Source organism: Zophobas morio, unplaced genomic scaffold, assembly GCF_036711695.1.
Source record: "Zophobas morio isolate AGI-343-1 ecotype UQ-CSIRO unplaced genomic scaffold, CSIRO_AGI_Zmor_V1 ptg000008l, whole genome shotgun sequence".
NCBI lineage: Eukaryota > Metazoa > Arthropoda > Insecta > Coleoptera > Tenebrionidae > Zophobas > Zophobas morio.
In genome coordinates this window covers 12,327,199-12,343,722 of record NW_026972113.1, presented here as the reverse complement: position 1 = coordinate 12,343,722, position 16,524 = coordinate 12,327,199, and the positions used below count along the sequence as shown (strand labels likewise).

The 16,524-nt window shown below is 33.6% G+C and overlaps 1 protein-coding gene across 6 annotated transcripts in view; it reads right to left on the bottom strand.

Annotated features, from left to right (window-relative positions):
- LOC135125361 (zinc finger protein 517-like) overlaps positions 1 to 16,524 on the bottom strand; it is an 82,328-nt gene that overhangs the window by 15,262 nt on the left and 50,542 nt on the right. For all 6 annotated transcript variants that reach the window (XR_010279869.1, XM_064050889.1, XM_064050886.1 and 3 more), the window contains exons 2-3: positions 1,453 to 1,848; positions 984 to 1,352 (exon numbers count right to left, since the gene is read on the bottom strand). Coding sequence is in view for 5 of the 6 variants with exons in the window: in XM_064050889.1 (XP_063906959.1) it covers positions 984 to 1,352; positions 1,453 to 1,827 (744 nt within the window). In the remaining variant the exon portion in view is untranslated. The remainder of the gene's footprint in view (positions 1 to 983; positions 1,353 to 1,452; positions 1,849 to 16,524) is intronic.

Here is a 16,524-nt window from a genome sequence, read left to right as displayed (position 1 = left end):
TGTATTCTTTAATGACTCAATGCCGCCTAATACGCTGCAAAAACAAAACCCATATCGGCCGTTTTGCGGGTTTTGGCAAGTGCGTGAAAAGGAGAGGGGAATCGCCACGAAACAAAAAAGGCATTTATCGGGTCTTAGGTGATCTTGACGGTTTTAAAACTTTATATTCGTGTATACTGAGTCGCATGAGCCACATTTACGCATACGACCGTTGTAAATGGGTTATTGAAGTTATATTATTTTTCAGCTAACTTTTCTCTAAAATCTGAAACATCGTCGAGGTTAACGGTAAATTGCAGGATCCACATCCACACCGCACGAAAATCTCCTTGAAACCGTCTAAAATACCACCGAACAAGTCGAAAGGAGGTCGAAATAGTCAATTTCACACTCAAATGACCAGTTGCGAAACACACTTGTCTTAAAAATACATTAGATTTTGTTGTTAAAACGCAGTTAGTGCGGATTAACAAGCGGGCAAAAAATCAGCATTTCAAAACAGGTTTTTTAGGTTTTGCATTCGAGATGATTGCGATGCATTAATAAACGATAAATTTTGCCCACAAACACGACGCGATTCTGCGAATTTTTCCACGTTTGATAACGGATTTGTGTGACGAGAATATTAGTTTCGATTTTTGAGCTGCCAGCGTACCAGGAAACGGCGAAATTGCAAGATTGACCGGGTGGGAGCCTTTTTTCGCGCTGGATCGTAATCGGTTTGTTTTCCGGGAGAAGAGGAGGGGAATCGCTACAAGAGCAAAAACATGGCGGCGATTATTTTTTTTTTTTTTGTTAATGAATGGCAATTTGTTTACGATGTCGTCACCAATTTAACAAAAATAATGTGGCGATATTCTCCTCTTTTTTTAACTTATATTGTTTTGTTTTTATTTTTGTAAAGTCTAACTAGGAAAAATAGGAGATTCGACCAAACATCGGGGCGATTCCCCTCGTCTCGCTAGGGAGAAAGAGATCCTCACCAGAGGCACTTGTTGAACTGGCGGCATATTCGAAGGTCCCGGAAGAGGTTCACTAATAGGCGAGGGCAGTCTCGTGCTGCAGATAATCGGCGCATTGATTCCCGGGCAGGGCGCCGCCATATTGTTACTGTTACTGTGTATGGTCATGTCGCTGGGCCCGCAGTCACTCGTGAGGGGCGAACTGCCATGGGTGTTTTCGGGTGACGGTGGCCTCTTGTCGTCGTCCTGTTCCATCGGCGACCGGCAGACGCGCAGATTTTGTACGGGTGGCGACGGGGGCGGCTGGAGGCGGTCGTTCTCGTCGACTGAGGGCGAGCGCGAGCCTGGCGGACGGCGGATGAGCTCCGTGGGCTCCGTCTGTTCCGGCTCCTGCAAGCAAGTAGCGTTAGTCCGGAAGCGAGATGAGGGGACTCGCCACGTTCGAAGGTGTAGCGAGTCCCCTCTTCTTCTTTCGGCGATAGAGTCTTACCGTGTGCTTGTACTCCCGCGTCATCTCCGCCAACCCCTTGACTTTGAGGCTCTCGGCGGTCTTGAGGAGGGCCGATAGCTGGCAGTACTCGACGTTGACCTCCCCCTTGTACATGAATTCGATGAGGGTTCTCAGTTCAGCGAAGCGCACGTCCTTGAGGATGACGATGGGGTGTCTGCTCGGGTGGTCGACGAACAGCGTCTGGAAGTAGGAGGAACACGCGGACAGGACGACTTTGTGTGCTCGTATAGAGTGGCCCTCCGAGCAGGCCAGAGTTACGTCTACTAGACTTTCGTCACGGAGCAGTTGACTGAACACCCCGAGTAAATTGCTTTGATGATTATTCCACCTCAAACAGTAATGCTCGCTTCCCATCTCTCTGCACGCCGGTCAGCACTGGAAAGAAAAAATGCGTGAAAAACGGGCTCTGCTGACACGCTTTAGAAGGCGATCGATTCGGTGGGTTTTCGGAAAAGTGGGACATGGGACCGCCTTGCGTTCGCATGTACGCACAATGACCAGTTCGGTGGAAGCGAGAGCCAATCACGCTTTTTCCAGTCAAATTCCTCCAAGATTGTGTGTGCTAGGCGAGGACGAGGAATTGAAACGGTACGAGACGCGGACGGAAAATGGTGGCTGTTGGCGAAAACTAACTGATCTAGGCGGCGTTTTAACGCTACACGAGATAAGATAAAAATATGGCGGGGATTCGAGACGGTTGTAATAATTCGATCAGTAAAAAAATATACATACAGTGTATTTCATTTCAACGGCCACTAATTCATAATTTACCCTCATTCTGCGTATACGGAAGTTGTTTTACAATTCCAAGAAAAAAATCGCAAAATTTTCTAAGAGGCCTCGTATTAAAAATTGGTCTAAGGTTATTTCGACAGAACTATATTCGTATAATCCGAGACATCCCGCTTCTTTGAAAAATTATAAAAACTGTGTCGCGATTTTTATTTTCTGATAACCTCTGTAGATAAAGTAAAATTTTATAATGACATAAAAATAGATAATATTAAAAACGTCATGAAAGACAGTTGGAGAATTATAAATAGTCCTAGAAAAAATAAGACTACATCAAATAATTTTCAGATAACAACTGAAGACGGTACGGTTATAAGTAGCGATCCACAAGAGTTAAGTAACAGTTCAGTCGTTTTTTTTTTCAGATGTTCCAAACTCATTAAAACAGTCGAACTTAAACTGGATCATATAGGTGTTAAAGGTCTACCTAATAATGGGTTAAGATCACACCCAAAGCACTAGATCGCAAATTGTGAAAACGTTGGGGTCCATTTTGGGTTCCCTGTTATTCATCCTTTTCGTAAATGACCTCCCCGAATTTTTTACGTTATTAATCATAAATTATTAATATATGCCAGATGTCCTTCTTCAAAGTAAATGCTGTGACCAACTAATTAAAAAACTGCAATGACATTTCGAATGAATATTTAATACAAAATAGTCTGGATGCTCAATATTGATGAAACAACTGTAAAATTCATACAAAAAATATTTCTGGAAATGAACAAATTAAGAAAATTTGGGAAAAATTAGCTCAACTTGTTACATAATTCTTTTTTTTGCTGTACCTATTTAAAAGGGTTGTAGAAATAAGTCTACATATACTAAAAAAACAGGCAAAATGTAGCCCCGCCCACCCACCCTATCTCAATTGTAATGATTTTTTATTTGTCGTGAGTCAAGAGGGCGGAGCTTAACTGCAAAATCCTTATTTCTCTACGAGAAATTAAAAACATGTTTTTGAGTATCGTGTTATTCAAAAAATACTATGTATATTAAGAAAAAATTAAAACCAAAGATTAAGCCCCACCCACACCTGCCCTGATCTAAATAGTAATGAAGTTTTCATTCGTTGGCAGAGCTATATGGCAAAATCCATATTTCCTAACAAAAATTTACCATTTTAAACGTGTTTTAAGTTTCTAAGAATAAAAAAAATCATCACAATGGAGATGGGGTGGGTGGGTGGGGTTAATATTTTGCCTTTTTTCTTAATATACATGGTATTCTTTGAACAAGGCGATACTCAAAAACATGTTTTTAATTCCTTGTAAAGAAATGGGGATTTTGCAGTTAAGCTCACAGTATGAAACTTAAAATTTGTTTAAATTGGAAAATTTGTGTAGGAAATATCGTTTTTGCAATTAGGTTCCGCCCCATAATTGCAAAATCCATCATTATAACCATATTGTACGCTTCTTGTTGTGAAAAGATGGCTATGTATATTAAAAAAAAAAGGCAAAATATAAGCCCCACCCACTCGTCCTATCTCAATTCTGATGATTCTTTTACTCGTCGTAAGCCGAGGGGCGGAGTTTAATTGTAAAATCCTTATTTTTTACGAGAAATTACCATGTGAAATATGTTCTTAACTAATCGTGTTATACAAAGAAAACTAAATGTATCTATTAATTAAAAAATAACAGCAAAAGAGAAGCCCCACCCATCCGTCTCGATCTCAATCGTGATGAATTTTTCATTCGTTGTCAGACCGGGGGGCGGAGCCTAATTGCAAAATCGAAATTTCCCTATACAAATTTACCATTTTAAACAAGTTTTTCAGTTTCTAGTTGTGAAAAGAAGATTCCACATACCTATGTATTAAGAAAAAAGGGCAAAATGTAAGTCCTCCGTCTAGATTAACTGTAAGTGAACAAAATAAAGATATAAAATTATATAGTAAATTAGATAGAAATATTAAAAATTTACAATGCTTTAAAACATTTAAAAAACATATGATGGATTGATTACCTGTTACAGTAATTGATAATTTAGATTAATAGTATCTACGCTGCTATCTTATTGACGAATCTGACAGATCATGTAATCTTATGGACAATAAAGTGCATTTTTTATTATTTATTTATCTGATATCCAATATACAGAACTGATTATAATAATCTATAATTTCATTCCTAATTCTATGATTCAATAAATTGTCATTAAAAATATCAAATATATTATCTGGAATTACATAATTTAAAACAATTTAAAATTGGTGAATTGTAATGAAGAATTTTTATTTGACTAAGTAGATTGTCACTTTTAATTGAACCATTACGCAGTTTTTGAATAAATGTTAGGCTGGATACGTTTCTTCTACTCACTAGAGATTTTTCATTTAATAAAACCATGTTGTTCTTTAAAAATAGCATTAATTACATGGGAATATGTGAGATTAGAGAGAATACAGAAAGCCAACTACTAGGATCCTTAGATGTTTTTAAAATTAAGTTGAAAATACAAACCAGGGGTGTTCAGAAGCTACTAATACAATCATTTACATTGTTAGCCTTAATTTTTTCGACAGCCTTAACAATATCACCACTATCCATTGTAAATTTGTGTAAAATAGGAAAATTTTCACAACAATAGTTCAGATAGTAGATGGACAGCACCTTTTGTCACAGAAGCTACAAACACTATCACTGATATCACAACACTAAGTAAGGCTCGGATAGTATGCAAAATGCATATTTTTCCATATTCTACATATTTAACAATTTTTTTTGCATTTATTGCTTATTTTAATATTAAGTGTATTTTTATAGGTACATATTTTAAAATTTTTGCTGCATTTTTCGTGGTAATTAGCAAAATATTTAATTTTAATACAGTTGGTTATTGGCAGTATGCAGGTAAATAAGTACCAACCTTTTCTAGTAATGCGACAGGTTTTTCCAAGACTTCATCTATGGGCACCCCCAATTTGGCGTATTACTGAAATTCTTTGTAGATAATTTTGTTGTTTAATGTTACTGTCACGCAAAGGTACATATTGTAAAATTATTATATGTAGCATATTATTTTATTGCTAGATATTTACCGATCAAGTGCATATTTTTGTAAAATTTTCAAATTGTACCTTTATTCAGGAAATACCAAGACATTTCGGTAGAATCTCTACTTGGAAAAACCAGCAATTAAGACATCCTCATCCGAACTAGAGGCATTCCGTTTATTGGTACATTGAATATGCCATCTCCGGCTTAAAATTATCTTAATTCCCCCTTATTTAACTCTTCATGTAGCATCCTTCTATCAATTATTCACTTTGTCATTTACCTGTTTCATTCTTAATTTTGTCAGTTTTAACGTTTTTTCTAAACATCTAAAAATTTGGTCGGATGCAACGGCATTTTTTCCGCAAAATCAAGATAACAGCAATCTTTTCATCTTATCGCGATGACTAAAAACTTATCGGAGCTCAAAACTGACAAATAGAATTATTACGAAAGTCGAAATTAACTATGTAACTATGATTGTACATTTTAGAAAAATAAAAATAATTTGGTCAGGGTGCCGGTATTATAATGCTCACCCTGTACAAGGTGTTGTTCAAATGGAACACCTCTATTTTTTTAGAGAGTATGTCAATTGCCAATAAAAGATCTGCCAAAATCAGTCCTACCTTAACAAGTACTGTTCCCGCCCACCCACCCTCTTCTCATTCCAACGACAAATTTTATTCCTTTTTAGTATACGTTCCACCTTTCATTCAGAGCAGATAAAATAATTACTGAAATGGAGGCGGGGTCAATTATTTGTTCTTCTGTAGAGTGTAATTGAGAAATGATAGTCCTACACTGTAAAAATTAAAAATTCAGTTCTGCCATTTTTTAAAATGGAAGTTTGTATTTTGTCCATAATTTTTTAATTAGCTTGCCTCAAATGGAACACTTTTATTTTTTAGAGAGTATGTCATTTGCCAATAAAAGATCTGCCAAAATCAGTCCTACCTTAGCAAGTACTAGCCCCGCCCACCCACCCTCCTCTCATTCGAACGACAAATTTTATTCCTGTTTGGTATACGTTCCACCTTTCATTCAGAGCAAATAAAATAATGACTGAAATGGAGGCGGGGTGGGTGGGCGGGATTAATTATTTGTTCTTCTGCACAGTCGAATTGCGAAATAGTAGTACCTAGACTGTAAAAATTAAAAAATCAGTTCTTTCATTTTTTAAGATGGAAGATTGCATTTTGTACATAATTTTATAGTTAGCTTGCCTCAAATGGAACACTTTTATTTTTTAGAGAGTATGTCATTTGCCAATAAAAGATCTGCCAAAATCAGTCCTACCTTAGCAAGTACTGAGCCCGCCCACCCATCCTCTTCTCATTCTAACGACGAATTTTATTCCTGTATAGTTACACCTTTCATTCAGAGCAGATAAAATAATTATTGAAATGAAGGCCGGGTGGGTGGGCGGGGTTAATTATTTGTTCTTCTGTAGAGTGGAATTCAGAAATAATAGTACCTAGACTGTAAAAATTAAAAATTAATTTCTGCTATAAAATGGAAGATTGCATTTTGTACATAATTTTTTTGTCAGCTTGCCTCAATATACGTTTAAAAAATTAAACAATGTATGTATACAAGGTGTTTTTCAAATGGAACAACCCTATTTTTTTAGAAAATATGTCAGTTGCCAATAAAAAATCTGCCAAAATCAGTCCTACCTTAGCAAGTACTAACCCCGCCCACCCACCCTCTTCTCATTCTAACGACGAATTTTATTCCGGTTTAGTATACGTTTCACCTTTCATTCACAGCAGATAAAATCGATCACTGAAATGAAGACGGGTGGGTGGGCGGGGTTAATTATTTGTTCCTCTGTGGAGTGGAATTCAGAAATAATAGTACCTAGACTGAAAAAATTATAAATTCAGTTTTGCCATTTTTTAAAATGGAATGTTGGATTTTGTACATAATTTTTTTGTCAGCTTGCCTCAAATGGAACACCTCTATTTTTTTAGAGAGTACATCATTTGCCTATAAAAGATCTGCCAAAATCAGTCCTATCTCAGCAAGTACTGATCCCTCCCACCCACCCTCTTCTCATTCTAACGACAAATTTTATTCTTGTTTAGAATTAGTTCCACCTTTCATTCAGAGCAGATGAAATAATTACTGAAATGGAGACGGGGTGGATGGGCGGGGTTAGTTATTTGTTCTTCTGTAGAGTGGAATTCGGAAATAATAGTACCCAGACTGTAAAAATTAAAAATTCAGTTCTGGCATTTTTTAAAATGGAAGACTGCATTTTGTACATCATTTTTTTTAGTTAGCTTGCCTCAAATGGAACACCTCTATTTTTTTAGAGAGTATGTCATTTGCCAATACAAGATCTGCCAAAATCAGTCCTATCTTAGCAAGAACTAACCCCGCCCACCCACCCTCTTCTCATTCTAACGACAAATTTTATTCCTGTTTAGTATACGTTCCACCTTTCATTCAGAGCAGATGAAATAATTAATGAAATGGAGACGGGGTGGGTGGGCGGGGTTAATTATTTGTTTTTCTGTAGAGTGGAATTGAGAAATAATATTTAGTACCCAGACTGTAAAAATTAAAAATTTAGTTCTGCCATTTTCTAAAATGGAAGATTGTATTTTGTACATAAATTTTTGGTCAGCTTGCTTCAAATGGAACACCTCTATTTTTTTAGATAGTATGTCATTTGCCAATACAAGATTTGCCAAAATCAGTTTTAATTCAGCAAGAGCTAACCCCGCCCACCCACCCTCTTCTCATTCGAACGACAAATCTTATTCCTGTACAGTAGATGTTGCACTTTTCATTCTGTGCAGATAAAATTGATCACTAAAATGAAAGCGGGTGGGTGGGCGGGGTTAATTTTTTGTTCTCCTGTTGAGTGGAATTCAGAAATAATAGTACGTAGACTGTAAAAATTATAAATTCAATTCTACCATTTTTTAAAATGGAAGATTGTATTTTGTACACAATTTTTTAATCAGCTTGTCTCAAATGGGACACCTTTATTTTTTAGAGAGTATGTCATTTGCCAATAAAAGATTTGATAAAATCAGTCCTACCTTAGCAAGTACTAAACCCGCCCACCCACCCTCTTCTCATTCGAACGACAAATCTTATTCCTGTACAGCAGATGTTGCACTTTTCATTTTGAGCAGATAAAATTGATCACTGAAAGGAAGGCGGGTGGGTGGGCGGGGTTAATTATTTGATCTTCTGTAGAGTGGAATTGAGAAATAGTAGTACCTAGACTGTAAAAATTAAAAAATCAGTTCTGCCATTCTTTAAGATGGAAGATTGCATTTTGTACATAATTTTATAGTCAGCTTGCCTCAAATGGAACACCTCGATTTTTTTAGAGAGTATGTCATTTGGCAATAAAAGATCTGCCAAAATCAGTCTTATCTTAGCAAGTACTGAGCCCGCCCACCCACCCTCTTCTCATTCTAACGACGAATTTTATTCCTGTATAGTTACACCTTTCATTCAGAGCAGATGAAATAATTACTGAAATGGAGGTGGGGTGGGTGGGTGGGGTTAATTATTTGTTCTTCTGTAGAGTGGAATTCAGAAATAATAGTACCTAGACTGTAAAAATTAAAAATTCCTTTCTGCTATTTTTTAAAATGGAAGATTGCATTTTGTACATAATTTTTTTGTCAGCTTGACTCAAATGGAACACCTCTATTTTTTTAGAGAGTACATCATTTGCCTATAAAAGATCTGCCAAAATCCTCAATATACGTTTAAAAAATTAAACAATGTATGTATACAAGGTGTTTTTCAATTGGAACAACTCTATTTTTTTAGAAAATATATCAGTTGACAATAAAAAATCTGCCAAAATCAGTCCTACCTTAGCAAGTACTAACCCCGCCCACCCACCCTCTGCTTATTCGAACGATGAATTTTACTTAGTTTATGTTCCGCTTTTCATTCTGAGCAGATAAAATTGATCACTGAAATGACGGCGGGTGGGTGGGCGGGGTTTATTATTTGTTCTTCTGTATAGACTGGAATTGAGGAATGATAGTATAGTTTTGGAAATTTCATTGTACTCTATAAAATTTTATTGTGAAGATGAACAAGAATATTGTTTCGAATTGTGTGAAGCATTCTTCAGTGGCGATATTCCTTTATCAAAACTGAATAACGCCAAGTCACAATCATTTCTTGAAAAGCGTACCATAAAGTCAGTTCCCGACGAGAGTATCTTTAGAAAAAACTACGTGGACAAAGTGTTTCACAAAAGAAAGCAGACTATTCATCAAATTATAGCCGATAATTTAATTTATTTATGAAACAACCGATTCATGTGGACGTTATGTCGCAAATTTGACCAGTGAAAAATATGGCACTTCATATTTAATTAGCACAAAAGGTTTGGAAAAGACAACTAATAATACCATTATAAGGTTTATTCACGAATTTTTTTTCCGGAACCAGTTCCAGTTGAAAAAATCATATTAATGTTAAAAAATGTTTTGTTAAATCACCTTTGATAGTACAATTTTATCGAATTTACCATTACCTCCACAACCTGTTGTAACTAGGTGGGGAACACGATTAAATGCAGTTGTATTTTATACCAAAAACTACAAAGCAATTAAGAATTTTAAAATCTGAATGTCACAATTTAACACTGGTAGATTCTAAATCATTTAAAAAAAACTATCCAATGTTCAAGGTAAAATAGGTGAAAAAGTTGTTCAGAAATTGACGTCAATTTTGGAAAAAAATGTAGGTTTTAATACCTTGTCGCTTGTGAATAAAATTTTGGGAATAGAATTTGTAAATATGGATATAGATCCAGATATAATAGAGAATTTAAAATTTGCTCCATAACCTCTGTCGATGTTGAAAGATCGTTTTCAATGTTAAAATATGTGTTGTATCAGTTCTAATGAAAATTTTTGAAAATAATAATCAATGCTTACATACTTAATTTAGTTATAATTTGAATTCTTATTGCAAATAAAGGTTAGAAAACCTGTACTTTAACAATAAATAATTAAAAATGTCATTTTGTTTTATTAAACATATTCAAGTTAAGTATTTGCATACGGATGTTTTGCACCTTTAGCTGCATATTTTTAATCAAGTGGTGTACCCTTTGACCAAAAATGTGTGCATATTGTGCGCATATCAGTGCTTGTCGGGATTCCTTTATAATATTTTAGCGTACTATTTTCCTCACCATTAGCAATCCGTGATTTGAATTCCTTCCTTACATTGTATGCAAAATTCTGCTGTATTCGTGTTAGGTCCCTGTTAATATAAATACCATTTTTAGCTCTATATTAGGAGTAATTAACGCCACCTTAATAATTCTGGGTTTTTGAGAAACTTTACCAACTCTAGTACTTACATACTCGATAACAAAATTTTAATCCTATTGAAGTCATCTTGATTTTACTTGTTTGTGTTTTTTCGGCTTCCATTTGTCCGATTTCTTGTTTCTTATTGTCAAATACGAGGTCATTCATTGCTGTCTTCATGTCGCTTACTATCAAGGACAACGAATTGATAGTAGATATCAGTCTTGTCATTGTATTAACCTCATCGTTATCTTGAGATTGAGCACAATTATTTGTTTCTTCATTTTTTTTTCATTTTCTCTTTCCTCAACTTAAAACTATTTACCACGAAAATTCCATCCGACAGAATTAAAAACCTAAACTCCACAAAAACGCAGAATCTCCAAAACTCTCTATCAAATTTCGACACCTACCAGGTGTTGCCAAGCGCCGCTTTCTAAACCATTGTTACCCAGCACCTAATCAAGTCGGCGTCATTCTAACTCCATCGGACGTTGTTGCTTAATTATCGCAATTACAGAAGAATGCAAACGAAAAATACGCCAATTTGATACAATTTTAGCTCGCTCCGTTCCACTTGTAGCGCTTCCCCTCTTCTTCCACCTCGAAGAAACAACCAGCATGCGACGATTTTGCAGATTCACACGACAGTGAAATTTAGCGGTTTTTCTGACGTCATTAATGATGAAGCTTAAAGTAATTCTGCATGTTTTGCTTCACTAACTTGCTGAATACAAAACTGTTCTGCATGGATTCGTCGAGACCGATCTGACGGATACGAATGCAACAAAGAAAATTAATTACGAGGAAAGAAAAATTTTATTCGGATGTGGCAGACGGGTAAAAAGTTCGGCCGTCTAGTAGCTGTGCAGGTCTATGATTTTGACTGAAAGCGCATACAGGGTGTTGCACGCTCGCTTGGTTCCTGTGGAGTGCTAAAAAATTTAGGGCACCTGGTTTTGAACTTCCGACTTGGTTTTTGAGGAGCGGAGAGACGGCAAAAACGGTAGACGGTAAAGAACATGGCAGCTTTCTAATAAAAATGCATCCACTTATTTGCATTTATAGCATGATCGACAATTCAGTGGCTAGAGAATAAAGAGACAAGGAGCTAAAACGCCACGAATGGTGGAAGCTGGAACTAAATTAAGGAACTAAAGGAAGTATAGTAATCGAGTCCACCGATATTACGATTTTTCATTTTTTGATCTCTCAATTGTCGGTTTCCTCAATTTTTCAAGTTTTGATTTTCTAATTTTCATTTTTTCGATTTTTTATCACAATTTTTCGTTTATATTAATTTTTCAATCAAGGAATTTTCACTCCTATTTTCCAATATTAATTAAATATCGAGAATTTGAAAAATTACATATCAAAAAATTGAAAAATCGAGACTAAATAACAACTAAATGTACTCGCTCCACTCGCATTCTAAAAATGTTCTTTTTTTTTAATTAATTTAGTGTTTAGTTTTAGTTTTAATTCTCTAGATCTCCCTGCGAAGGTAAATTACTTTTACAAAAAACCAACTTCTACAATGCGAGTGCAGCGAGCACGTTCAGGATGGTTCAGTCCCACAGACATCGGTGGTCACGAACAATCTGTAAACTCAGTTTTTTAGTCAGGTCAGGTCGGATGGTTTTACATTTTGTAATACATACCTATTAAATACAGTTTTTCGTTTTTTCGATTTCCGATTTCTCAAATTTTGATTTTTCAATTTCCCCGTGCTTAAATTTTTAGATTTTTCTACTTCACAATTTTGTAATTTTTCGATTTCTCAGTTATCCCATTTTTTACTCTTTCGATTTTTAGTTTTTAATTTTTCGATGTCCGATTTTTTAACTTTTCGATTTTTCAATTTTTTAATTTACCAATTTTGAGTTTTTCAATTTGTCAACATTTCAATGCGTTACATTTTTTCGTTTTTACAATGTTCCAATTCCTCAAATTTTAATTTTTCAATGTTGAAATTTTTGGATTTTTCAGTCGTGCGATATTTTTACAATTTTGTAATTTTTCGATTGGTCAGTCATCCGATTTTTGACTTTTTTGATTTTTAAATTTTCGGTTTTTAAAGTTTTTAAATTTCCGGTTTTTAGTTTTTCCATCATGCATTCGATTTTTTTAATTAAACGATTTTGTTTCAATTTTTCATTGTTACAATTTTTTGTTTTTTCAAATTTCCTTATCTCTCAAATTTTGATTTTAAATTTTTCGGCGTTCCAGTTTCAAATTCCAGGTTTTTAATTTTTTGATTTTTCAATTTGTCCATTTTTAATTTTCAAATATTTGTTGGTTCCGTGTTAACATGTTTCTTTAATTTTTCAACTATACCATTTTTCGGTTTTTAATTTTTCAACTTTTCGACGTTTTAATGTTTCAATTTTTCGATTTTTTAATTAACCGATTTTGTTTCAAATATTCATTGTTTCATTGTTACAATTTTTTGTTTTTTCAAATTTCCTATTTCTCAAATTTTGATTTTCAATTTTTCGGCGTTTCAGTGTTTCAAAACCCCGATTTTTAATTCTTCAATTTTTCGTTTTCTCCATTTTTAATTGTCAATTTTTTTGGTTCCGTGTTTACATGTTTCGTTTTTTCAATTTTCCAGCGTCCCCAATTTGATTTTTTAATGTGTAAATTTTTCCATTTTTACTTGTAATTTTTTTCAATTTGTCGGCATTTCAATGGGTTACATTTTTTCGTTTTTGGAATGTTCCAATTCCTCAAATTTTAATTTTTCAATGTTTAAATTTTTCGATTTTTCAGTAGTGCGATATTTTTACAATTTTGTAATTTTTCGGTTTTAATTTTTCAATTTTTCGACGTTTCAATGTTACAATTTTACAATTTTTCGATTAGATATTCGATTTTTTAATTAACCGACCACTGTTACAATTTTTTGTTTTTTCAAATTTCCTATTTCTCAAATTTCGATTTTCAATTCTTCGACGTTCCAGTGTTTCAAATTCCAGGTTTTTAATTTTTCGATTTTTCAATTTCTGGATTTTTAATTTTCAAAGTTTTTGTTGGTTCCGTATTGACATGTTTCGTTTTTTCAAATTTCCGGTGTCCTCAATTTTGGGTTTTCAATGTTTAAATTTTTCGATTTTAATAATTTGTATTTTTTTTCAATTTGTTGATATTTCAATGTGTTACATTTTTTCATTTTTACAATGTTCCAATTCCTCAAATTTTGATTTGTCAATGTTTAAATTTTTGGATTTTCCAGTTATGCGAAGTTTGTATAATTTTGTAATGTTTCGATTTCTCAGTCATCCGATTCTTGACTTTTTCGATTTTAGTTTTTAAATTTTCGGTTTTTAATTTTTCAATTATGTATTCGATTTTTTAATTAAACGATTTTGTTTCAATTTTTCATTGTTTCGTTACTACAATTTTTCGTTTTTTCAAATTTCCTATTTCTCAAATTTCGATTTTCAATTCTTAGACGTTCCAGTGTTTCAAATTCCAGGTTTCTAATTTTTCGATTTTTCAATTTCTCGATTTTTAATTTTCAAAGTTTTCGTTGGTTCCGTATTGACATGTTCCATTTTTTCAAATTTCCGGTGTCGTCAATTTTGGTTTTTCAGTGTTTAAATTTTTCGATTTTAATAATTTGTATTTTTTTTCAATTTGTTGATACATATTTCAATGTGTTACATTTTTTCATTTTTACAATGTTCCAATTCCTCAAATTTTGATTTTTCAATGTCTAAATTTTTCGATTTTCCAGTTATGCGATGTTTTTACAATTTTGTAATGTTTCGATTTCTCAGTCATCCGATTTTTGACTTTTTCGATTTTAGTTTTTAAGTTTTCGGTTTTTAATTGTTCAATTATGTATTCGATTTTTTAATTAAACGATTTTGTTTCAATTTTTCATTGTTTCGTTATTACAATTTTTTGTTTTTTCAAATTTCCTATTTTTCAAATTTCGATTTTCAATTCTTCGACGTTCCAGTGTTTCAAATTCCAGGTTTTTAATTTTTCGATTTTTCAATTTCTGGATTTTTAATTTTCAAAGTTTTCGTTGGTTCCGTATTGACATGTTTCGTTTTTTCAAATTTCCGGTGTCCTCAATTTTGGTTTTTCAATGTTTAAATTTTTCGATTTTAATAATTTGTAATTTTTTTCAATTTGTTGATATTTCAATGTGTTACATTTTTTCATTTTTACAATGTTCCAATTCCTCAAATTTTGATTTTTCAATGTTTAAATTTTTCGATTTTTCAGTCGTGCGATGTTTTTACAATTTTGTAATTTTTCGATTTCTCACTCATTCGATTTTTGAATTGTTCGATTTTCAAGTTTTTAAATTTTCGGTTTCTAATTGTTCAATTATGTATTTGATTTTTTAATTAAACGATTTTGTTTCAATTTTTCAGTGTTTCATTGTTACAATTTTTTTGTTTTTTCAAATTTCCTATTTCCCAAATTTTGATTTTCAATTTTTTGGCGTTCCAGTTTGAAATTCCAGGTTTTTAATTTTTTGATTTTTCAATTTGTCCATTTTTAATTTTCAAATTTTTGTTGGTTCCGTGTTAACATATTTCTTTAATTTTTCGGTTGTTTGTTTTTATATTTTTCAACTATACCATTTTTGTCTTATAATTTTACTATTTTGCAATTTTATAGTTTTTCAACATGTTTCTTTTAATTTTTAAATAACACCAACATTTTTCCAATAATTTAGCTTCTCAGGGATACCAATGAATAATTTGCTCGCTGCGCTCCCTTTTTAACTTATTTTTCATCTTTATTCTCATCTAATTGTGCAGAAAAGAGTCAGCGAAGTAGTTTGAATTCTATTGTAAAAATTAATCTCTAGACTTTCAAAAATCCCAGTCTTAAAATACGAGCGCAGCGAGCACGTATATAGATTCCTATAGAGATTCCCCAACTTTAGCACACATATTTTTAGGATTCACGCTTTTTAGACAATATAAATGTGTCTTACTATAAATTAGTTGAAGTTGATATTTTAAACAGGATTCACTTAGCACATTTTTAGAATACGTCATCAAACTTTTGATGGGGATGGAAGGATGATTAATTATTATTGTTAGAGATCATCAGGCTGATGATAACCTCAAAACAAATGCTAAATTTCAAAGCAATTGGCTTAGTAGTAAAAAATAAATCACTAGGAATTTCAAACCAGTAAAAAGCAAAATTCTGTATATTTCGAGGCGAGAAAATTTTCAAAATTTTTAAATTTGATTTTTACAGTTATTTTTTCACGGGTCGCTCTACGAATTTCTTGGAAATATATCAGACGACGCGGTTCTCGGAATTCGCGGACTGTAAAATAGTTGACCGGAAATATCTTAATTAAGTATGTTTTCGATAACTCACTAAAATTTGAACAATCGGTCCGGTAGTTTAGAACATTATCTATCTAATAAAAATCGCCAAACGCGGACAGACGGAAACGAGGGACCTATGTTTTCGTATTCTAAGGGTCATGAAACGTCAATTACCTCTATTGATTAATTTTCCATAAAAATTATCACCAAAATTCGACCTTTTAGTTGACGTTTTTCCGTTTCATTTGAGTCATTTGTTTTAATTTTTTCCTAAATTCGCTATTAATCTCTTATGCAACCACTCCTCGACTTGTTCAAACCCAACATTTCGCCACTTTTTATTCGTTTCTTGTGTTTATTCACGCTTTCCAAACTTTTGTATTCATTTTCGTTTTCTTTTTTTTGTAATTTTGACAACTCATTCCCTTGGGTAAATTCGCTCGCAGTTTTTCGTTACACAATAACGAAAAAATCTCCCCATTCAAAAAAATAATTTTCAAAACCGGTCAAAAATCGTCAAAAATCGCCGCGCCAAATTGGAATTTCGGCCCTCGATTCAAACCCCGCCTAACCCGGCGCCATCTTGTTGCACACTCGTGGTCCCCGGAAGTAATAAAACCCTAAGCATGGCGA